The 22,715-nt window shown below is 38.6% G+C and overlaps 4 protein-coding genes across 4 annotated transcripts; 1 reads left to right on the forward strand and 3 right to left on the reverse strand.

Moving 5' to 3' along the window:
- Nucleotides 1-215: 215 nt before the first annotated feature.
- On the reverse strand, nucleotides 216-4,255 carry cenpx (centromere protein X). The gene is made up of 5 exons (XM_006791405.3): nucleotides 4,168-4,255; nucleotides 3,540-3,591; nucleotides 3,406-3,459; nucleotides 3,226-3,314; nucleotides 216-1,433 (listed from the first exon to the last, which is right to left on the reverse strand). The coding sequence occupies exons 1-5, from the start codon at nucleotides 4,201-4,203 to the stop codon at nucleotides 1,419-1,421; spliced, it is 246 nt and encodes an 81-aa protein (XP_006791468.2). The 5' UTR covers nucleotides 4,204-4,255; the 3' UTR covers nucleotides 216-1,418.
- A 631-nt stretch (nucleotides 4,256-4,886) lies between these two features.
- Nucleotides 4,887-5,867, reverse strand: LOC102785304 (heterogeneous nuclear ribonucleoprotein A2 homolog 1). The gene is made up of 5 exons (XM_035907928.2): nucleotides 5,809-5,867; nucleotides 5,598-5,683; nucleotides 5,390-5,485; nucleotides 5,154-5,300; nucleotides 4,887-5,060 (listed from the first exon to the last, which is right to left on the reverse strand). The coding sequence occupies exons 1-5, from the start codon at nucleotides 5,816-5,818 to the stop codon at nucleotides 4,944-4,946; spliced, it is 456 nt and encodes a 151-aa protein (XP_035763821.2). The 5' UTR covers nucleotides 5,819-5,867; the 3' UTR covers nucleotides 4,887-4,943.
- A 949-nt stretch (nucleotides 5,868-6,816) lies between these two features.
- On the reverse strand, nucleotides 6,817-20,916 carry tmc6a (transmembrane channel-like 6a). Its single transcript, XM_035908044.2, has 20 exons — nucleotides 20,824-20,916; nucleotides 15,621-15,739; nucleotides 15,378-15,509; nucleotides 15,160-15,276; nucleotides 14,944-15,073; nucleotides 14,705-14,792; nucleotides 14,376-14,627; nucleotides 14,144-14,283; nucleotides 13,908-14,052; nucleotides 13,400-13,567; nucleotides 12,291-12,451; nucleotides 12,036-12,114; nucleotides 11,767-11,864; nucleotides 11,592-11,687; nucleotides 11,434-11,509; nucleotides 11,215-11,348; nucleotides 10,361-10,537; nucleotides 10,081-10,159; nucleotides 7,267-7,341; nucleotides 6,817-7,148 (listed from the first exon to the last, which is right to left on the reverse strand). Exons 1-19 carry the CDS (start codon nucleotides 20,865-20,867, stop codon nucleotides 7,288-7,290), a joined length of 2,289 nt encoding a protein of 762 aa, XP_035763937.2. The 5' UTR covers nucleotides 20,868-20,916; the 3' UTR covers nucleotides 6,817-7,148; nucleotides 7,267-7,287.
- Nucleotides 18,149-20,550, forward strand: LOC102793457 (synaptogyrin-2-like). Its single transcript, XM_006791403.3, has 4 exons — nucleotides 18,149-18,285; nucleotides 19,379-19,616; nucleotides 19,766-19,899; nucleotides 19,982-20,550. Exons 1-4 carry the CDS (start codon nucleotides 18,193-18,195, stop codon nucleotides 20,087-20,089), a joined length of 573 nt encoding a protein of 190 aa, XP_006791466.2. The 5' UTR covers nucleotides 18,149-18,192; the 3' UTR covers nucleotides 20,090-20,550.
- Nucleotides 20,917-22,715: the final 1,799 nt, after the last annotated feature.

Raw genomic sequence — 22,715 nt, forward strand, 5'->3', positions numbered from 1 at the left:
TTCTCACTGCGGAGCTTCTCCAAAGCGTCTGGACTGGCTGTCGACACTCCCTGCCTTTAATGTATGATCAAGAAAAGCTTTAACTCATTACTCTCTACAACGCCCCTCCCCATTCTTGTCCTAACTGCTTTCGTATGTTTAATAATACCGACTTCAGATGAATTTGTTCCACTAACACGCATAAGGCGGGGAGGAAAAAAAAAATCAGTGACAGATCCAAGATAATAATCTTTTTTATTTCGTGCACAAGAATCAACGGTTGGGAAAGATCCATTTCAATTTGAGTTAATCTCCACAAAGGCTACGCACAAAACGAAACCCTTTACAATTTTTTTTCTTCCTCTGGTGATGACTTAAGCTGTGCTCAAGTTTTTTTTTCTTTTTTTACAAGAAAGTGTGGTCTGGAAGTTACCCCTGGGAAACACAAATCCAGCGTGAGCCTTACTAAAAAGATGCTGGGTCAAATTCCAGGTGTCGTGTCCTTGAACACCTATTCAGGGCTGGATTCTTGGTTTTAGCCTAAGTTGGTTCCAGCTGTAAACGTGAGTAGCATTCGTAAGTCACCCAAGAGACCCACAAATAAGTACTGCGAGGTGTTGCACAGTGATGCTGACTCACAGCGAGGACACGTTGGTCCAACACGCCGCTGGTGGAAAACTATCAGAGCCGCTCAGGTTAGAAAACCCCACATTACCCTCTTCCTAGTAGGCCCAGCTTCACCCCCCGCCCACTCCCTCCCTGTGCTGTGATGAAAGTAGAGAGAGCACCTCCACTACTCGCCTCTTTTGTTTATTTACCTTCAGAATTACACCCTGCTCTTCTTGGACCATGTTCCAATGTGTTTTGTTATGTTTCCCTTCAAATAGAATATCTACGCGTGTGGTCTCTGGCCGTGTTTGGCTAACACACGCACACATACGTGCACACACACTCCCATTCAACTTTCCCCCTGTGCCAGAGGTCCCCTTTGCCCTCCCCCCCTCCCCTAACTAAACATCGCAGGACAGCAAAAGGGAACTTCAAAGTGGCCGGAGGGGGTACTCCTTTTTTCCTGGCACTTGTCATCATCTAAGGGACTGGCTGCTCCCCTTATTACTCTAATTGCTTCCAACTGCTCCTGGAGGCTTTGATGAAGGGCGCCACGGAGCATGCTGGAAGCACCTGTTGTTGCACACAGGAGCACAGGTGGCCCTTATTGGTGATGGCGTGGTAGCGTGCGGATTGCAATGGTGCTTCCTGCTAAAATCGTGCAGCTCAAATAAAAACATAATCTCAATGTTATCTCAGATTTGGGGATTTATGAAACTGCAGTCATACTAAAAAATGATAACTTTTAGCTGGTGGAACTGTGGAAGGGGGGACTGTTGATCGAGAGACATCTCAGCAGCGCTCTGGCTCCATCTTGTGGTATCACTGTGCTAGAAGTCCAGAAGCTGTGTTGGAGAAAATTGAAGAAATACGAGATTGTCAGACAGCAGACGTAAAAGTCTTTTGCAGAAAGGTTAAATACATTTGAGATTAATGATAGCTCTCATAGCATCTACACATTTAAGGTTTTCGTTTACGTATCCCCAGAAAAAATTTGCATTACCACTCCATTTCAAATCATCACATTTTCTACTCAACCATCTCCAATGTGCCTAAAAGTGTGAACATATATAATGACTGCTGCAACATTTCAGCTTCACATATCAAATATCTTTCCGGATTTTTTTCTTTTCTAAAAGGCCATTCCACCTACTTTCAGGCCTTTTTTTAATGGATTAAAATCAGAAGCAGTCATTGAGCATAAAGACCTCAAAACCTACTAAAGATAAAAGCCAGAATTTTTCACCGCCTTCTTTAACCATCAAAACAAAGCAGGATCTGTAATTTGGGACTGATACATGAAACAAATCTCAGAGTATTTGGCTGTTAAAACATCAACAAAAAAATCAAGCTCTCCTATAAAGTCCCATATTTGAGCACACGCTAATAACAAATGCACATCGCAAAAGATTAGTATATAGATGTTTTTATCAATACTGCAAAAATAAAACACTTTATAACATTCTACGTCTTAAAAATGACATTTGATAAAAAAGCAATGTTGGATTGAGAAAAATAAGTTAAAAACATCAGCAGATAGTCTGCTCTGAACAGAACACAGTTTTGTAATTTACAGATGGTACAGAGATTAGATTAGATTAGAAAATGATTTTGTCAAATATGTGCATATCTTTCATTTTCAAGGCCTACTCTAGCTACTGTTTCGAGACATGCTACCCTGGAAGAGTTTTATAATTCAGTTTAATTACAAGATACTAAGTTTAAAATATACTTAGAGTTACTGAAAGCTAAACAATATAGGATTTTCATATATATTACAATTCTTGTAGCATTCATTCTGGTAGTCAGTACACCAATCGCCTGATTCCTGCTTCCCTGTAGCAGTGGTGGCATTAGGGTTAGCGTTGGGAGTTAGGTTCTTGTATCGGACCAGAGATCCTGCCAAGAGGACACAGAAACTGTGCAAGACTACCTATGTGACATGAGCTACTAATCCCTTTTTAATTAATCTTAGTTGTTTTACTATAAATACTTACGAATGATATTACAATACTTGTTGAGCTTTTCATAACTTAGTGTATTTTAAACTCCAGGGCAAAGTGTATGCTTACAAAGTTATTTTCTCAGTTATAATTAGATTACCATCTGGAAATTATAGAATTTTCTTGCATTCGGATGAGGCCATGTTTTTGTTGTACAATATTGCCATATTGGATCATTACAGCATGAAAGTTGAATGAAAACAGCATTTTTGCAACTAAAAAATTTATGTTAAAAAGTACTTTAAATACTGTGCTTTGCATCACTGTGAAATATGCCTAAATACCATTCAGACATAGTCACTAGCTGTCTATTGCAGTGTCTACTGCCTAGATTTCAAAGTGTGAAACAAAAAACACGAAGGAAGTGAGTAGATGGACCATTTAAATATAGATAATATTAGCTAGTTCAGCAGAAGACCCATGATGATTTTGATTTGTACAAGCTGTTCCCGAACCATACACAAAGTGCAAAAGCTAATGCAACAAATATATTTTACTGCAAAGAAAAATAAAAACTTGCCCAGTAATCCCATTATTTTTAGTATTAACTGTAATCTGGGCTAAAGATAAGACTATGCAAACAAGCGGAAATAAGTAAAACGAAAACATTTAGTGAGCCTGTTGAGCCACATACCAGCTGAGGCAGGATCTTTTCAAAATGTTCAATGTATACTTGGTCACAGTCCTCAGATTCGGCTTGTTTCTGTGATCTCACGGCAGCCTCTGAAAAAGGAGATAACAGCTTCAGGGTGTTATCATTAGCCAGTCTGTTATTGTGTCTCAAATGTTGTGCAACTGTGTCAAAGCTCCTTACCTTGCACAAACACTTTAAGCATCTCTACCATGAGCAGTGTGGCATCTCCGCTTACTGCAACACAGTGGCATTTCATCAGCACGGTCACAAAGAGAGCAAGACGTCACTGATAACAGCATAGTTATCCCACTCACGTTTTGTTTTGTCTTCTTTGAAGAAACTAGACAAAAGTTTGCTTACTGTATCCTGTGTGCAGAACAGAGCACATAAAGTGGTTGAGTGTATTAGTCATAAGGTTTTCCACTGAGTAGCTGGCCAAAGAAAGTAGTAGTAAAGCACTAACAAAGCAAAACAGACACGATTTAGTAAAAATAATAAATGAACGCAACACAGACACAACAAAACCTGCCTGCGTATCCACTTTTGAAAAAAAAAAAACCGTATTTGGCTTTCAAGCTAAGTTTGTCCGTCGAATTCCTTCTCGAGTTTTCGCCAAGCAAACGTCTTTGGTGAACTTGGCGATTTAAAGGGCTCTCCGCTGTCCGCGCAAAAAACGGAAGTTGTCCAGGAAAGTGTGGTCTTAAAGCAATCGCTAGGACCCAGTCTTTTATTCGGCGTGGTAGTTACGATGTTATTCCCCGCAATATCTGAATATCTTAACAAGATGTAAAGTGTTAGCTGTCGTCTGACAAAACATGTTGTGTTTATATGGTGGGCGTGGAAACACACAAGTCGGCGACAAAGAAGTTCGCTTTTTTATTAAAACACCAGTGGGGACAAGCAGGCATAAACACTTAAAAACAAACGGCTGACTGCTCCTACCTTTTTAAAGGAAATTTCTACGTCCTTTTCCGCCATGTTGTTTTTACGCTGTAGAAGAAACTTGGCGCTCTACGTAGCGATTGGCTGTTGACCCGTGACGCAAAACTCATGTAGACGGTACAGAACACAGGATTTACAGAAAGATTTGAAATTATATATATAATTATAATTATATATAACATATTATATATGTTAATTAATTTTTTTTCTTGCTATATGTAATACACAACAAAATAATATATACTAATACAGAAACGAACAAAAATATTTTGGTTTTCGCGAATAGTATTTCAAATAAAACATTTACCACAGGAGGAAATACAGAAAAACAGCAACACAGAAGAGCACAAATCCTTTGACTTCTTTGTATTTATTCCTGAGCAAAGAAAACCAACAATAACTACTATTTTCTTACAACTTCACAATTTTGTCTTGTTACCATAAAGTCAACAATCATGTCACATTCACCAACAGTGGCTGGACAAAGGACTACATGACTAACTTCACTTATAGTGTGACATCTGTAGGTCCTTTACAAACATTTAGGAAAACTAAAATATCATAAACACAACACATTTAAAATATATACAATAAACAAAAAAGTATTTTTTAGCCAGAAATTCACAGTTATGGGTAAGTAGGTAAAACTTATTAGTAAAACTAAGAGAAATACATACATAAATGCATGTGCATTAGGTTGTATGTTCTCATGTATGGTACTGACATAACAACCAATGCCCTCAAGCTGGTCAACTTTGGATCAAAGCTTTGTTTATTCATTCATCTTCGTCTAACCACTGAGCATCTTCGAGTAGGTAGCCAAGACCCATTGAAGGCCGTGGTCGAGGTTTAACTGTGGCTCCATCAACCCCTTGCTCTGAATCCTCCTCACCCTGCAAGACATTTAAAAAAAATATATATATATTTAATTATGATAGGCTGTGATTGGAACAGTCCCTAACATAAAATAGTTGTCATTTGCTCACCTTGAAAGTAACAAAGCGCCTCATTTTAACTTCTGTTCCACCAATATTGTGAGGACCGACCCAGTCTGCCATGTCTGCTTCTTCCTCGCAAGAAAACGTCACAAAGGCCAACGATTTTTGTTTCCCAGAGTTGGGATTCTTCCTAATCTAAGATCCAGTATAAAACAGAAAGTAATTATCACAGGTCTCTTGTAGGGAAAAAAAGCAAACCAATAGTTTTTTTCTTCAGTCTTTACTTTGCATGATTTGACGGTGCCCCATTCACGGAAGTAAGCTTGTATATATCCTTCATTTACGTAGGGATTCAGATCTTCTACAAGCAGTCCATGATCCTGTTAAATAGCAGAAATTCAAGAGCTTCATGAAACATTTAAACATAAAAAGATAAAAGGAAATAAAATGATAGCTTTGCTCAAAGATATGGGAATGAGAAAAGTTGTTTACAAGCTCATATTGCTCGGCCAAAAGATTAATGAGTTTTTTCGGAATACAGATGTATGGCCTTTTGTTGGGCGCTGTCTTCATGCCATCTGGGGGAAAGATGAGCAAGAAAATTATAACATAGAAGGGTGATGCATCTAAAGCAGTTGCACAACAATTTGTAATTTCATTTTCTTTAAAGATGAGACATGAAATCAAGAAAGCCCTTACTTACCAGAAGTCATTGTTGAGAGTCGGATGTGAGACAAACCTGCACTTCAGATTAGACCGAGGTAAGGAATAGAATAACCTGCTGCAGAGTGGGTTAATATGTAAGGTAGGAAAACTCCTCCCACTCTCATTCTTGTGTTTTCATGAAGAAAAGTCAGGAAGAATTTCTGAATAACTGTTCAGAGTTACCTAACTTGTTTAGCAGCTAGGGGGAAACTGTATGGTGGCAAGGGACGGCTGGCATTACTGAAAACTTGTTAATGTAGCAATGTGCTAGTTAACTTACTGTATTTGGACATGGTGGTACGCAGGAGCAAGTTGTCATAGTTTTAGACTGTTGGTTCATCCAGCTGGACTTTTCTCATTGAAACAGTAAAAAAAAATGTAAATAAAATAATTATAATATTTTTATTTCTTTTGATGAAACATATTCCTTCAGATTTGGCAAATGTTCTTCAATTGTTCACTTGAACTCAAGGATGAACTGACTAGAACTTGGTGGTCCAAACCATGAATATGACTCAGTTTGTTTGTACTGTAAAAGAAGAACAACAAAAAGATCAAAGAACAACTTCAAGTCAGCTCAGGTAAGTTTTTACTCACATAACCTTTAAAGGTTTTACAGTCAAGCAAAAGTCATTCTTCACTGACAACATATCCAACAGGACCCCACTTTACTTTTTCTTTCGCACTTCTGCATATTCTGCATATTTTACCGGTTAAACGATGTCACGTGGAATGCGTTCTTAAGAAATCCATTGTGAAGGTATTGATGATGACTGATTTTAAAGAATCTCGGGTTGTGTGTTGTGTGCTAAGGTCTCCATATCCGGATATGTAAAAAAAAGATCATTTTTTAAAGTAAAAAGACCACTTTTGAGCCGTGTCTTTTTGGCCGTAAAGAATCCGAAAGAACCGGAATTTAACACTTGCCATGTTTGAGCCGATCAGATAAAAGAAACAACAGGGACAAAAACAAAGAAGAAATTTTATTTTGTCTTGTCATAAAATACATTGAAGATCATTGTACACTGTGATAATAAAAGCCTATAAATAAATATTAATAACCCTGCTGAGGTGCCAACGGTCAGTGATTCAGTTTTCAGAGATGACCAAGATTAACATGGAATATATTTAAAAATAGCAAACTTTACGGTTACTGGTTTTACTTTTATTTCGTTCATGTTTTTGTAGCATGTTTTAGACATTCCTGTTTATCTGGACAATCAACTCAGCTTTGAGATAATATCGAAGCCGAAATACTTCTCGGTGAGCCAAACTGCTGCGTAGTGAGAGATGTGTAGTGAGAGAGTGCACTTTGTTCACAGTGTGTTCAGCCAGAGACTGGAGAAGAAAAGAAAGTTCATATTTTGACTTGAAATACCAGTGCAAAGCAAAAAAAACTAAACAAAACAAAAATTATGTAGCCTCAGTGAAGAGCTGCAGTATTGAGAATACTCACCCTTGAGAGGAAGTGGGATGATTATTTGCATAAATCTTGCAATTTGGCAATGAGGAACTTTTTGTCCTTACCCTCCTGTGAACAGCATTAAAACAAAACACAATGCATTGACATTAATAATGACAAAAATTTGATTTCAGCAGTTATTAAAAAATAAATTGATTAAATAAATTAAAAACTGTAATAAAATACTGACTGAGCCAACCAGATGAGCTCAGAAAGGCTGTTTTAAAGTTTTAGAGCTACTGCGTGAAAAGCGTGGTCACCTCTGGTTATAAATAGTGTGGAACTATAAACTGATGATCAGAGAAGTTGACTGCTGTTATAAGCTCTGCTATGTAGGCAGGAGCCTACCCATGTCGGATCTTTTTGATAGGTTTATGTTTGTGGCTAGCTTGATGTTGGTTGTTAACTCTGACTGATCTGTCCTGTTCTCAACCAAACACTAGATAGTGAAAGTTATATGTTATGTTTCTTATCTTATCTTATGTTTTTGGTGACTGTTAACAGGGCTGAGTATGGCAGCTGTTGCTTCTGACTTAAGTTTCTGAAGGAACCTTTATGGACAGAATTGTATTTGTGTAGAAAAGATGATTTGTCTTCCATAGCATAACACTTTGAATTAAATGTGAGCAAGCAAATGCTTATGGGAGATCTGAGAAATGTGGTCTCAAACAAACTTGTGGGCTCGGTTCATCTTGTCCTCCAGTTTCGCCTAATAGATCTACACAAGCAAAATTTCCTCTGCCAGTGGATGATGGGGAATTGGCTGCTATCGAGACACACCCAAAATTGCAAAAATAACCACTTGACCTAGCTCAATTAGTTCTTTTCACTTCCTGGAATAAAGGAAGAAGCATTTCTCAAGGAATGTTTAGCAGGATTACAGTTGGAGGCTCAGGATAAAGCCCAAACCATCGGACAGAGTTTGAACTTTGGAAGTTGGAGCCGGGGTGGGGTTAATTAAAACAATTCAAACCCAGAGCCCGATCCATGTTTTGAACAATTTATCTTTCAGGGATCTTTTTCTTTAACAAGCAAAGCAGAGGTTGAGCAAACTATAAAAGTCCTGAGGGATACTGGTAGGTCTCGGTCACTGATAGTCACTGATTTGTTGCCCTTGAGTGAGTCAGCTCCTCTAATCATAAAGGCTTTTTTACCATCTTTGGCCTCCCAAAGTCCAAAGTAGTTCAGACAGACATAGGCATAAATTTTCTATCAAAACTCACTCAAAAAGATGAAATTGGGTGGTTGTTACATGTACACGATTCAAACTTGTAATTTGAACTAAATAATTTCATGTTTCTATGGTGAATGTAATTAAATCATGTAGCATCTGCATGAAATTCAGCAACTACGCTGAAAATGCTGCATCAAGCCTTGTAATCAGTGTAAATGGTTGTTTATCTATAAAATCATCAACCCCTGTATTGGTTCATTGAGCAAGACTAGCAGTAATTGCCTTGCTTAACAAAGTAGTTATTCAAACAACAAGATTTCTTTGTGTTTTCCTAAAGTTTTTAACTTGTGTAGAATGAATTAAAACAGATTTCACTCTACATACTTAAATAAATCACTTCAACTCAATGTAAGTATACTATGTTGATCCAACGTAATCTGATTATATTAAACCACCAAATGCCAAATGTGTTGGTTTGACATGGTCAAAAATGGGTTATTGTACTTGGTTAAATCACGTGGAAACAGGTGCCATGATTAAATTGTGTTCATCCAACAACAGATTTTTTTGAGTGCTCTTTAACTAGGTCATGCAGACTCTTAGTAGTTAAACATGTGGTCTCTAGTACCTGTCATCTTGAGTCCTAGGGAGCTCTGGAAAGGTGGCACCAGACTACTAAATCTATGCTGCAGAAGGGCTGTTTGGCTACTGGTAATGACTGGGATGAAGGAGTTCCACTAATGGTATGTGCAATACGGGAAGCTAAACAAGGATCCCTGTGTCTTAGCCCAGCTGAAGTTGTTTTTGGTTATTCAGTGCAGGGGTCTTTTAAAACTATTTAAATAACAACTTCTGCACAATCCAATAAAACTAATGTTTTGGACTATGTTTCACTGATCTTTGAATGCTTGTAGCAAGCCCTTTCAGTAGCACTGGAAGCTCCTTTGTCTGTTCAGATCACCATGAAGCAGCATTAAAAGCATAAAAGGAATCGCATAAAAAGCACATGAAGAGTCAGTTACAATGATCAAGACAGGAAAAAAATTAAAGCGTGTATTAAATATCCAAATATTTGGGTGTCAGTAAAACGGGAGGAAGAGAGAGTGGAAATGTGGAGGCATGCATTGGAGAGAAGAGAAAGGAAAGTCAGTACAAGTAAGACAGAGTATATGTGTATGAATGAGATGGAAGCAGGTGGAAAGGTGAAGATGAGGGGAGTAGAAGTACTGAAGATGGATGAGTTTAAATACCTGGGTCAACCATCCAAAGCAAAGGACAGTATAAAAGAGAGGTGAAGAAGAGACTGTAGGCTGTAAGCTTTAGGAGGAAGAAGTGAAAACCAGGAGGGAAGAAACGAAAGAAGAATTTTAACAAAACCATATATACTCAGATGATGAATTCAAACTAGGATGCTGAATTTGTTTTTGTCATTTCTGTCTCTCAACTCAGAAGGAATTTTCACATCTTTAGCGATGCCTTTTTTTCTCCGCTGCCATCATCAGAGGAAATGCTAAAAGTGGTTCAAATGCTACTTGTACATTTTAAAAGTACGCCATCAGTGTCAGCCTTAACATGGCGCGAGTGTTAGCGCTTAAACTCACAAATGCCGCTAACATAGACAAACTTATGCATACATTTTCAATCTGCTTTTCTAACCGGCTGATGATTTTCCTCTGGCCATCAACAACTTGAGCCTGAAAGTATATCACCATTCTGCAAAAACAAAAGCAAAAATAGCAATGGATCATTTCAAAATTTTAAGAGCGTAAAACCGTTTCTGTAAGTCACGAACGTTAAATGTTTCAATGGAGGAGACGCTTGCTGCTACAAATTGCTACCAACAAACAACGCTGACTTGCTAATTAATGAAATGAAATACATAGCAGAAACAGGAGCGTAATCATTACCACTCACAGAAAGACTCCACTGGCGAGGAATAGAAACACTGGATTCTCTACCAAACAGTCGTAGACCCAGCTGAGCCACTTCAGGATTGGATGAGCATCCTCCAGGTGCCTGGTTGACATCTGCCCTCCCTCAAACATTGTTGTGAGATTCCTGAAAGGGCCGCAGTTTTCTGAGGGTTTGATTCTGTGCATGACAGGCAGATGCATTTAAGGAGATACAGTACAGAGTGTGTATATATATATATATATATATATATATATATATATTCACTGTCATCTTTTTTAGCCTGATCCTTTATGTCTCGTGTTTTTTTGTTTACTCTGATCTGAATCAGTTGATGAGTTTGTAAACTCATTGTCTTTTCCTGTAGTTTTGAATTCACAGAGAGGAAACTCCAAGTGAACTCAAGATGAATCACGTGGGAACCTTCAGCCTGCTTATCTACCAGATGTCTCTTGTCCTACTCTTATTTCCTGTTTTTGTTTTCTTCCTGTGTGATTGCGGCTCAGTGTTGATTCATTGCAGCAGTTCTGAAGGCAAAAGAGTGTCCAGCCTGTTACTTCAAAGTGTACCTAATACAGTAGCAAGTGAATATAGAAAGATTTGAATACATAGATTGTAATCGTTAAGTTTAAACTATTGGTTTTGGTCCTTCTTGAGAAAATGTCATTTCCAGGCCATTTACCTTCAGGGTAAAAAAATTCCAGTTGTAGTTTTAGTTTGTACTTAAGAGATTGTTGTTTTACTTAAGGTTTGTTTTTAGCGAGCTGCGTGTTTGTGGGTTTGAAACGCTCACAAGCGTTTTCACGCTATAAGCATGAAAACACTTACGTGCATTTCAAGAAGATTGTTATACTTACGTCCATACTGTATAAATGATAGTCACTACAGTGCCAAGAAATGAGGGGAACCACAGTATGCAAATGAACAGCGTTGTCATTTGAGTGGCCCTCCAGGGCTTTCTCGAGGCCTGACAGTTGACAATGAGACTTTTCTGGAAAACAAAGAGGAAGAATCATGTTTGCAATGCAGTCTTGGCATACGGTACTACAGCCCCACTGCATACACACTCTACCAACCTTCTTCATGTAAAACAACACAATCAGTTTTATTAGTTGGACACCAGGAAGAAGTGGTGCAAACAGAACTCCGATCCTACAAGAAGAAATGCAACACGTGACCACTGATTGTCATTTTTAACGCTGATATTAAAGCTGTGTTTTTACTGAATAATCACCATGTAAGAGTTTGCCCATATATGAGCTCCAACACGTTACGAGCAATGTCGAACACTGGCTTTCTTTTCTTTTGCAGGATTGTCTGGGAAAAGACCCTACAGGGGAAGAATTAGGTTTTGGCTTAAAACAGAAGTAAAACCAATCACCCGATCTGGCTCTAACTGGTAAACTTGCCTCCATAGGAACTCTCCCAAAAAAGTGTAAAGCACCGTAACGATGAAGTCCATCACAAGGAGCCGGTACAGTTCTTGGCCAACTGAACTCTCCCAACACTGAAAAAAATGTAAAAATGTGGATGTTAAATGCTGTCAGATTCCAAAACTGTAGCTATAATATCGCATGTGTTAAACAACTGCATCCAAAAAGCTTTCTTTAAGGAATAAAAACGATTGCATACAGTAACTGAGTGCTGAATCATGTGAGAGCGTGAGGATGTTACTAACCTCCAGACCATTGGCTGGAATGCTCTCCAGCCAGCGATAACATAGAACTCCAATAACACTGACCTTCAACAGCAGGTTCCTGAAAAATAAATGATCAAATACTTTATTATAACTATTTAAACTTTATAAAAATCAAATCACATAACAAAGACATTGTAAATGTTCTCACTATCAGTAAATAATAATTTTACATCGTGTTGAATTATGTTATTCATTTGAAAACTTCTTTTGCGTGTTTTCCTTTTTTTTCCTTACCTGAAGACAGAGACATAGACACGTGTGCCAGGTGATTCATATTGCTCTGCCCAAACGCACAAGTTGAAGAAGCCAGGGAGTAACAGGTTAATGCCCGACACCACTGCTGACAAGACCAGCAACTCAGTGTCTTTGGGCAGATTGTGGGCTTTTAAATTGGTCTAAATCACAATGAAAAATGCAGACGAACAAGTTATAATCAAAACAAGAAATGACGTTCCGCTTAAACATTATATGCAACTGAAGTAAGATCGTCTTGACAACCATGATATTTAAAAATGAAGTATTGATATAGTATCAGTAATCCTCTCATACCATCTACCTGCAGTTGTGTTTGACATCATGGGGACGTGTCCAGGTTATACTGGAAGTCAATCTGCAGTTCTCTAATGTTGACTGATTCTGATTTATTACTAAAGAATTGTCTTTAGACTTATTCAGAAAGAGAAGAGTGAAATTGGCGACACCGCTTTGAGTATGTACAGTGCTGTGAAAAAGTAGTTGCCCTCTCTTGTTAATCGTGAATTAACTGCGATGAACCGAATGTTTTAGAAAGCTGAGCCAAGGGTGATACAATCAGCTGTTAGGTTTAGGCGCAGTTACTTTTTCACACATTGTCAGGTAGGTTTTGGCAGCTTTTTTCCCCTAATAAATGAAATAATGTCAAAACTGCATGTAGCATTTATTTTGAAGGTCTGAAACGCGTGCAATATGCAAAAATCTACGAAATAAGGAAGAGGTCAAGTACTTTTTCACCGCACTGTATATGCAAGTGTTCAGGACCATCTTGATCCTTGTGAGTCATGAGATGATAACACAAAAGTTTATTACTTCTATATTATTCCTGTTATTTCTATTATTATTTGTCCTTGCACAGAAAAGCTTTGAAGCACCAGTATCTTTTTGGGGGTTTTTGTGTGTGTGTGTGCATGTGGGGTGGGGGGGGGGGCGCTTATTATCACACAAAGTAGACAGACAAAGATATCAAAAGGTCTAGCAGGAAAGAAAAGAAGAAGTAGCTAACCACAGTGGGTGGGGAATTAAAATTTACATACTTATGGTGCTTGACTGTGCATGAATGCTACCATTTCCTTTTACCAACAATGTACCTTGACGTTGAAGTTGAATTTTTTTCCTGACAGGTAGTGCACTCCTATGGTGCCCAAGAAAATGCTTATTAAGCATGCGGTCCACGCCAACAGATGAACAATAAGGCGGTAAAGTTGTTGCATGCAGGTCTTTTTGTCTTCTCCCTTGATCATCTCAGACAGCTGCTCCTGTTGGAAAAGCACCATTTGTAAACTAAGCCTTTCAAATAGGGTGCTTGTTCTTTTTAAACTAAGAACATGGCCCCGAGGGTGACATAACACGTGAACATGTGATCAGGTTCCTGTGAGCAAACGATAACCACAAACACTGCTATGTGTGATGTCAAACTGACAAAGACTGCTGCGAAAACTGAAATACTTGTTGCTAAGAATCATCAAGAAAGCATTCAGTGTAAAAACCCCTTTTTAAATAGCTTGGTTTGTTTGGCCTATTTTAAAAATAATTTCAACAAAACAAGAACCAAAAGAAAAGTTTCACACTTCAGTGAGTATTCATATAAGGTCGTACTTTGAGCTGAGTGCTGATTTTCTCAGACTGGAGTCTGACAGATATCTTCTTGCTCACTTTAAAGTCCCAGCAAGAAAAAACTTTCACAGCCATATTCTCGTTAGATTTGAGGACTTGAAAGTTTTTTCCGAAGGATTTGGACAACCTGTCAAAAAAAACCCCAAAAAACCCAGTTTAACCAAAAAAGACACAACAAAAATAGAATTAAAGCATAAGTAATTGAGTTAAAGTTCCACCTGTACACAAGGATGATGCAGATAATGAAGAGGGTGAAGCCAATGGTAAAGAAATAGGCTGCTGGCATTCGGTATTGGTCTCCAGGTAACGTTTCATTGGAGTAATAGCCGTAAAACATCAAGCTGTCAGAAAAGTAGCCCTGTCAAAGAAAACATTAAAGATAGCTCTGGTTTCTTTGTCGCTGAAATAAGCTTGTAAATACAGCTGGGATATGATGTACAGCCATCTCACCGTGCCCGTGAGAAGCTCAATACCACTGAAGTCTGCTTTAGGACTAGGAGGAGGGTTGATGGCTTGTGGGATGATTAGGAACAAGCCAGTGATGACAAAGAGGAGAAGGTTAAGGAACAGGAGTGTTCTCAGAAAAAGGAAGTAGGACAGCACACCGGTTCCATAACGTCCGCTCAGTGTCTTCAAGGCTGAATGCCACAATTTGAACGAACTGAAGACGGGCAGGCAGCTAAAGAGGCAGTGGCGCCAAGTCTGAGGGGAAAGGAACATGAACGTGTCGCCTACACACATGGCGAAATCTTATCACTGTGTACGCTGTTTGCACTTACCATTGAAATGTACATGCTTAGATGAGTGTAGCAGGGTATATTTCTGCCGATGAATGAACTTTCAGTTTTTAAACTGAAAGCAACTTTTCTAGAAGAAGATAGGGAGATGGAATCATTGTCAAAAATGGTGAGACTCCATCCAAATAGATTCTAAGATTCTCGAAGATGACGTAAAGTACTGATCGTGATTTCCATTGCACGACTCCTCTGGTCACGGCAGTGGTTTGTGTCTCACGTACCTGATTTCGATCTTATCTGCCAAGCTAAGTGGCATTGCTCGCAGCTTGCGGGTGCCTTCACTCACTGAGAGGCCTTGGAGGCTGGACACCAGCTGGTCCATATTATTTTCAGCGGTGCACAAATTGGAATCTGTGGAATAAGAGGGGTCAGATCTCACTGTAGTGAGAGGGTTAAAGGTAGAACGAAAAATTTGTCGAAAAATTAGCAAATGCCACCTTCAGTGTTGATTTCCTCCGCCTCGGCCAGAACAGAGGCACCCTGAACTGGTCTGGAGAGGTGAGGAGATTCATTGGATGAGGCCTGATATCGCACTCGCCGGGATTTATTTAATTCTGTGTGGATGAGGAATTTCGTTTTGAACAAATGTTGTAGTTAACACGTGTGAATAAATCCTAGCAAACATTTAGACAGCACGGAAAGATTTTCCCCTCACCTGCAGTGCGACTAGGCATCGAGGCGAGCACCTTTACCGTCGCAGCCGACCAGCCGTGTCTCTGCAGATGGCTGATCTCTTCTCTGTCGAGTGATTCGTCACTCGTGTAACTGCTTCTGTTTGACTGTACATCTACGAAATGATAGGTTTTATAATGTGTAGACATCAAAAATAAAACTACAGATAGAAATTGGATTCTAACATTTCGCTGGGGTGTAAACAGCAAACACTGAGTCATTGTACCTGTGCATTCTTTAAAGACTTCCATCTCCAGTATTTCAGGGCAATTTTGGGTGCTGGTTTCTGGCTCATTGATGGGATTGAAGGAGAAATCCTGAGCTAGTTCTCCATCTGCCAGATTCCTACAAGGGAATAAACAGAATAATGACCAAAAGTCCCCAAAACCTTTGACCAACATGAAGAGGACTTATAGCGCATGTTGTTTTATATGAATAGCTTTTGGAGTTTTTCTTTGGACATTGGCTGCTTTTTCAGTTATTTTCAGGGGAGTGCTTTTTTCATCTGTTACGCCGCCTAACTCTTAACTTTGCATCATTTATGCATAAAAATGGCCCCTAACTCAAGTGAGGAAACAGCGTTATGTCTACACATAAAAGACAACTCAGGAAACAACCATGACTGACCATTTTAAATTGTATCTTTAGGCTCCTATATATTTTAGCTCAAACAGCTATTAGCTGAAATCTTGGTATATCTTTGCATGTTGGTCAGTGAGTCCTTAAGAATTTGAGGAAATTGAACAAGTGGACCACAAAAGAAGAAGCAGCGAGCGTAAAAAGGAAATAATATATACAGCAAATGGACAGGATCTGAAAATCCATAAAAATAGAAAAAATTTCCAAGTAAGACCAAAAACAGGACCTAAAAGATGCATTCGAAACTTTATTTAATCCATCTTCTCTTCACTGAAACCTCATCAGAAATGTTTTCAGTGTCTGTCCGAGATATGCCAAGTTGCACAAGTGGAGTGAAAATCAGTGGCAGCAGGTCTGATGGAGCGATGAACCCAGATTGGAAAGTTTTTGGTTCAAATCATGGTTAACATGTACGCAAGTCGTAATGACAGAGGTGCAGATATGAGTGTTTATAGTTCTAAAACACAGTGGCGGCTCGACCATAGGTTACATTTTATGTGTTGGGCATTTTACCAGAATTGATGGAATTACGAACACAGAAAAGTGTCGTCAGGTTTTGATTCACCACGCGATACTGCAATCTGGAAAACCTGTGATTGGCAATGGCTTCTAGTGATGGGTCGGTTGCGAACGAAATGGCTCTTAGAGCCGGTTCTCTGACGTGAACGATGCGACCCGGTTCCTTATCGCGAGCTGTGGTTTGGGTTTTTTTTCCCTTTCTCTCACCCGCTCTCTCACACTTTTTTTCCGCTTCACTCCGCATGCAAGCCTTGTGCTTTACGCTGGGCAGAGGGGGGAGGGGCGGTAGTTACACTCAGTAGCACAGGAACAGAGCAGGAGGGAGAGAGAGAAAGAGAGCCAGGGACAACAACGTCACATTAGAAAGGTATAGTAATCATCCACAACTATTTTCAGTTGGGGATGATAAAGGATTCAGAAAGTTTATTCATGCAGGCCCAAATGACAGAGAATATGCATGTTCTTTTTGTTTTCATATTATAATTTATATTTAATTGTGTTGTGGTTTGCAGTGTTTTGTGTTGTTTCACTTTAAATTTGTAAAAGGAAAAAGCTGAAAATTTAAATAGTTAAAAGTTGAAATGTGACTAGTTGATTTTTGTATTATATGATTTATTTATTGCATTTTATGTGGAGTGAATAAATAAAAGTATATTTACGGTGGCCCCTACAGACAAAGCACGTACAAACTCCGAAGCACGTACAAACTCCAAAACACGTAAAAGCTCAGAAGCACATAAAAACTCAAAACACGTACAAAAGACAACAGAAGTGCTCCAGGATGCTAGGGGCAGTGTTGAGTGTTTGTTACCTAGTGGCTACACAAGGCAGCAAGTACCAACGACCAGATTTGGTGTGTGGTAGTAACAGGTAAATGAACTTTTTTTTTTTTAATTATTTGACTATATATGAATGCTTGTGTATAAATACACAAACAATACACATATGCTTTCATGCTTTCAATTGTGTAATTTAAGTGATCTAGGTAGCTCTGTTTTGGAAGTTCAGTTCATGCTAGAAATGTGTTTTGGAGTTTGTACGTGTTTTGTCTCTAGGGGCCACCGCATATATTTTTATATAAACATGTATAAATAAAACTACTTTTTTTTTTTACATTAGTAATTCCTTTTGTGCATAATTTTATATTATTGTTAATAATAAATTAATTAAAGCAATAAAACAACCTGAAGAGCCGGTTCGGAGCCGAAAGAGCCGGTTCGGAGCCGAAAGAGCCGGCTCTTTTTAGTGAGCCGAACCGAAAGAGCCGGTTCTCTAAAAAGAGCCGGAAATCCCATCACTAATGGCTTCATCTTTAATCACAACAATGCAGTAAAAGCAGATGTGGATTAAAAAAAAAAGAATAAAAACACAGTAGAAACACTGTCAGTTATAGCCTGGCATCTCCCCATGCGTGTTCATAATTTTCACAACTTTTCATCCACTTGGCAGATGCATTGCAAACGAGATTAACCTGTTCTTTTTTTCACACTAATGCATAGCATGTTGTAAGGCCAGTTTCCTCGGCACCTACGAGGTGCTTTTCAGGAAGATTGTTCAACAAATCGAAAGTACCCAACTGTAATAGGAAGGCTTTTCTTTTTAACTTAAAACTGTTTGATAGGCAATTTTTGTGGAGTAAAATGGAAAACACTGGCAATCTACCCTCATTGGATAATGATTCTTTTGATTGGAGGAGATTTATAAAACAGACTGCTTTGCGCACCCTGTGCGGGGTGAGTGAAATTATATTAGTATCAGAGTTAGCCAGCCACATTGCTCACTGCAAAGTAGTGACTAATGCAGGCTTTTAGATATATGTGCTAAAACCTGTCTACATGAGGCATGAACACCCAGTGTAGACAGGTTTAAACATTTTAATTAACTGTAAATTAAATGTAAACTATGCAACGACCGATAGTAGCAAATAACCCAGTGTCACCACACACTGCCACCTGATGATGAGTGACATGTCTTAAAGGCTTTAAAGTTTATTTGCTCCTGTAGTTGAAATTTACATTTAAAAGTCAGAGAAGGTGCGCTTCCTTTTTTATAGCACAAATTTTTAAGCAGCACCTTCTCGTAATCATACAATAGTAAGCGTAGCTAATTGACTATATAAAAATAACTTAGAAAAAGATGCAAATCAACACTATCACAAACAAGGAAGTCAATGCTTTAAAGCAGGGGTGTCAAACTCAAATACACAGTGGGCCAAAATTCAAAACTGGAACAAAGTCGCGGGCTAACGTTAATATTTATTGAAATATATTTATTCCTCCAGATATAAGAATGAATCTTTTCTTATGGACTCAAACACGTTTTGCTGAAAAACTGAATATGGAACGAGCAAAGCTTAATACTAAGCAATATATATATATTATCTGTATAATACCAGTAGGCCAGCTCTAATAGTAATTTGGTATGGCTTCGCGGGCCAAATGTAATTAGTCTGCGGGCCAAATTTGGCCCGCGGGCCAGAGTTTGACACCTATGCTTTAAAGTATTTATATTCATATATTTATTTAGTATTTGCCGTGGCTGCAGCAGGAGGAGGTAAAACAGGTGGAAGGTTAGTAGTTTGATTTCTCTCTGCAATCACCGATCTGTAGTCCAGAGCAGTGCCCCACCTACAGGACTATGGGAATATCTTTTTTCCAGAAACATGTCAAACATGTTTATTTTATGTTTGACAGTCTGTGTAGGCAGGCAAGTGGATGTTGATAGCTATTTTGTTTTCTTTTTTTAGACTGCTTTCTTGCAATGTCATGATCTTGCAGTGTTTACCACTTCACCCGGGACTGAACCCTGAGTGTCTCCACTTTGCAGGTATTCGCCATTGTGGTTTTTGGAACCATCTCAGACCAAGGCTACTATAGCCCCACGAGTAAAGCAAATGGCACCTGCATGTTCAACAACAATGAATGCGCATGCAGCTATGCGGTGGGAGTTGGAGTCCTGGCCTTTGTGGCTTGTGTTGTGTTCCCCATCCTGGACGTCATCATTTCAAAGATCTCTAGTGCCACAGCGAAAGATCGCATTGTCAAAGGAGATCTGGCCTTCTCCAGTAAGTCAGCTTTAACTGCTATGCCATATAGTTCATTAAAGGAACACAAGAGTGCAAAAGAAGGAAGCGCATCCTGTTATAACTTGAAGCTGTCATCAGCTCTAATCTTTTCCCCTGAATTTGTTTCTCTGCTTTGAATCACCTGACAGCGGCTATGACCTTCCTGTGGTTCATCTGCTTCTGTGTCTTGCTCAACCAGTGGACCAGAACTAACTCCGAATATGTCATGGCCGATGCTGCCCGAGCTGCCGTTGCTTTCTCCTTCTTCTCAATCATCACCTGGGTATTTCTGACGTACAACTCACAGTTGGTTTGGAATCTCTTGTGCAAACAATTAATGTACTAATTTAAATTTCTCTCAACAGGCTGTTTTGGCGTACGTTGCATATGGAAGGTATAATGTAAACCTGAACACCTGTGAGTGGCTGACTGCTTTATTTCCCAGAATCATTGGAAATGGAAATTCTGAATAGATGTTCTCTCTCCCACGGTGCCCTCTGTACAGCATAGACTTTGATTGTTCAAACCCCACACAGGTGAGATTTGGATTCGAGGCAGCAAATATTAACTTTGAGACTGACTTTCATCAGCCAAACAGATTGGACTTGTAGGCTACTAAAAGTAAAACAAAAGGAGCCTGTCTGTGTTTGTTGTTTACTTACAGTTTACTTCAACCATTTTCAACCAATGAGAAGCTACGTCTGTAAAAGATTTTCCATTCGATTATTTAAAAAATGTTCGGATTAGAAAAAGCTCTGCTCTGTAACAAGACATTTTTAAATTGTACTACAAAAAATGTGTGTTCCTCGTTAGTCATGGTTAAAACAGACACTCGGTACTCCTCTGGCATTAAACGCATCACCTATTATCCCAGGCCTTGAACGTGTGAATTATGTGTTTTTATAGGCAAACTAATGTATAAATAACATGTTTACAGGAAATACCCTAATCTAATAAATGTTGATTTGTGGTAACAGCTTCATTATGTTTTTTCTCTGACAAACCAAATTAATAAACTGCAAACTAGCGTTTAGGTAGCATATTATTGTGTCTCATTGTCTATTCCCCCTTTTTGCTATTTTTATTTGAAGTGAAGCACTTTGTAATTTTACCTGAAAAGGTGCTATAGAAATACATCTTTATTACTTACTTAGATCACAGAAAAATATTTTTAAAAATATATATATATATTTTTAAAGAGACTTACTCGTAGTCGATATCTGTTTCACAAATGTTGACATTGTAATCCATGGTTTTTGATGATCACCGTTTATCTCAAACACGACGTCCAAGTCTGCTGTGTAGTGGAGCAGTGCTGTGTTGCACTTCTGAAAATAAACTATCTGCAAATGAGTACGATGCTTTATTTTGTCACACTGTCTAGCCACTTCTCTGATAACCTCACAGTGTTGCTTTGCTACTTGTGACATCCTGCCACAACCTTCATCATAGCTGCTGGGGTATTAACAACTTCCTGATTTAATCATTTGAATATGATGAATACAGAGCAAAGAGGAGGAGGTTAGGTTAGTCTTTCTTGACTCTTTAAAGACATAAATGTTTCCTGTCAGTTGTTTGCTATAACATTTCATGACCATCCTTTGTATGGGGACAAAGTACATGAGTAACTGTAACACAATAACAACAGCAATAATAGAAAATACATCTAATTAATTTTTTTTCCCACTGGAAACATTTGTATTTGCATTCAAGACAGCTGGAAGAATAAGATGAGCATTTTGAGTTATGGTTGACCCTCCAGTGGTCATAATAACAAACTACAGCATTATATTAGGAAGCTAAATGAGTTGCAGGAAAAAATATACTGGCTTTTGAAATAAAGGCAAAACCAATGTATTGTAGTACTGTATTTCATGCATTTGAGAGTATACGTCATTGTGTCTTGTGTAATTATTTTGTACCATTGTTGGCAAATAGTTTGTGCTTTGTAATTTGTTTCAGTGTGCGTGACCTTTTGATTACCTATGAGTGGGTGAGTGAATAGTATTATGATTGGTTACTTCATGGTTAAATGGCTATTTCCAGCCCTGTGCTTGTTTTAGAAATGACCGTTCTCACTCTGGTGTAGTGAATTTGAGGGACTAGCACAATACTTTCAGTCCTTTAATATAGGACACAAATAAGTCAAACCTTGCAAAAATAAGCTAATTATCGAAAGGAAGAGATCAGATGAGAACTGAATGCAGAAGGACAATAAATACACAGCACTGAGGTAATAATGTAATGCTGTACTAAATTCAGTAACCACTTTAAAGTGATGTCATTACTTCCGTTACAAAGGCGCAAAGGAATAAAACTTAAAAATCAAACATGTCTTTTTCTCCTTGTGCACTTGCACTACAGTCAACTGATGGCAGAGGGGAGGAGTGGAGATGTGAACAGTATCTTTATTTTTATTCCACAAAAGCGCAGGAGTATGATGGCAACGTGGAAAAAAATTCATTATACTGTTAGCTGTTCCTTTTTTCTTTTTTTTTTTGATAGGGTTGGGTGAGGTTTCACAATGAGCTTACTCGAAACCTGGGCTGATTGTGACCCACACCTGTTTTCACACCTTGGCTCATGTGATTAGGTAGACCATCATTAGAGGGTCCATTGTCCCTCTTGGGGAGAAATCTCTTAAATCTCGGACTCTCCACCATTTGACCCAAGAGCTGAAGAAGCTTATTGGATGAGAGGAGAAACATCTTCAAGCAACTTAAAGAAGTCCAAATGCTTTTCTTTTTCCAAGCTCCTTAGACTACGATGGCCTGGATGACTGATAACCTTCACAGACATGTTCCTTTTTTTGCAAACATCTGCACATGCTGACCCCAGCCCAGCAGCCAGAGATTCAAAAGAGGCAAAAGCAGTGATGAGTAGTCAGTCAAAGGAAAAGTTCACATCTGTGTCCTCATTAGGATGGAGATTTGTGTCTGTTTGTGGGACTGTAGCCTATAGGTTTATATTGTTAACTGGTAATTATGTGATGATCCATTTCAGGTCATGTTACAGAATAACGAGAAAGTATTGAATGGAGTAGTTACGTTCTTTGATGAGGTTTTAAGTATCACACTGCATCACTTTTAATAAGAATAA

This window comes from Neolamprologus brichardi, chromosome 4 (genome assembly GCF_056152115.1).
Source record: "Neolamprologus brichardi isolate AB-2024 chromosome 4, ASM5615211v1, whole genome shotgun sequence".
NCBI lineage: Eukaryota > Metazoa > Chordata > Actinopteri > Cichliformes > Cichlidae > Neolamprologus > Neolamprologus brichardi.

What these genes read in the sequence shown, in the direction of transcription:
- cenpx (XM_006791405.3), bottom strand. Translation starts at nt 4,203, where the DNA reads ATGGCGGAAAAGGACGTAGAAATTTCCTTTAAAAAG. An exon ending in CAAAGAAGACAAAACAAAAC is followed by an intron (nt 3,460 to 3,539) that starts GTGAGTGGGATA and finishes ACTGTGTTGCAG; the next exon opens with TAAGCGGAGATGCCACACTG. An exon ending in GCTTAAAGTGTTTGTGCAAG is followed by an intron (nt 3,315 to 3,405) that starts GTAAGGAGCTTT and finishes CTCCTTTTTCAG; the next exon opens with AGGCTGCCGTGAGATCACAG.
- LOC102785304 (XM_035907928.2), bottom strand. An exon ending in TGGCCGAGCAATATGAGCTT is followed by an intron (nt 5,486 to 5,597) that starts GTAAACAACTTT and finishes GCTATTTAACAG; the next exon opens with GATCATGGACTGCTTGTAGA. An exon ending in GGCGCTTTGTTACTTTCAAG is followed by an intron (nt 5,061 to 5,153) that starts GTGAGCAAATGA and finishes AATGTCTTGCAG; the next exon opens with GGTGAGGAGGATTCAGAGCA.
- LOC102793457 (XM_006791403.3), top strand. Translation starts at nt 18,193, where the DNA reads ATGGAAAACACTGGCAATCTACCCTCATTGGATAATGATTCTTTTGAT. An exon ending in CTTTGCGCACCCTGTGCGGG is followed by an intron (nt 18,286 to 19,378) that starts GTGAGTGAAATT and finishes TCCACTTTGCAG; the next exon opens with GTATTCGCCATTGTGGTTTT. An exon ending in TCTTCTCAATCATCACCTGG is followed by an intron (nt 19,900 to 19,981) that starts GTATTTCTGACG and finishes TTCTCTCAACAG; the next exon opens with GCTGTTTTGGCGTACGTTGC.
- tmc6a (XM_035908044.2), bottom strand. Translation starts at nt 20,867, where the DNA reads ATGGATTACAATGTCAACATTTGTGAAACAGATATCGACTACGA. An exon ending in GGAGGAAATCAACACTGAAG is followed by an intron (nt 15,074 to 15,159) that starts GTGGCATTTGCT and finishes CTTATTCCACAG; the next exon opens with ATTCCAATTTGTGCACCGCT. An exon ending in TAAGCATGTACATTTCAATG is followed by an intron (nt 14,628 to 14,704) that starts GTAAGTGCAAAC and finishes CTTTCCCCTCAG; the next exon opens with ACTTGGCGCCACTGCCTCTT.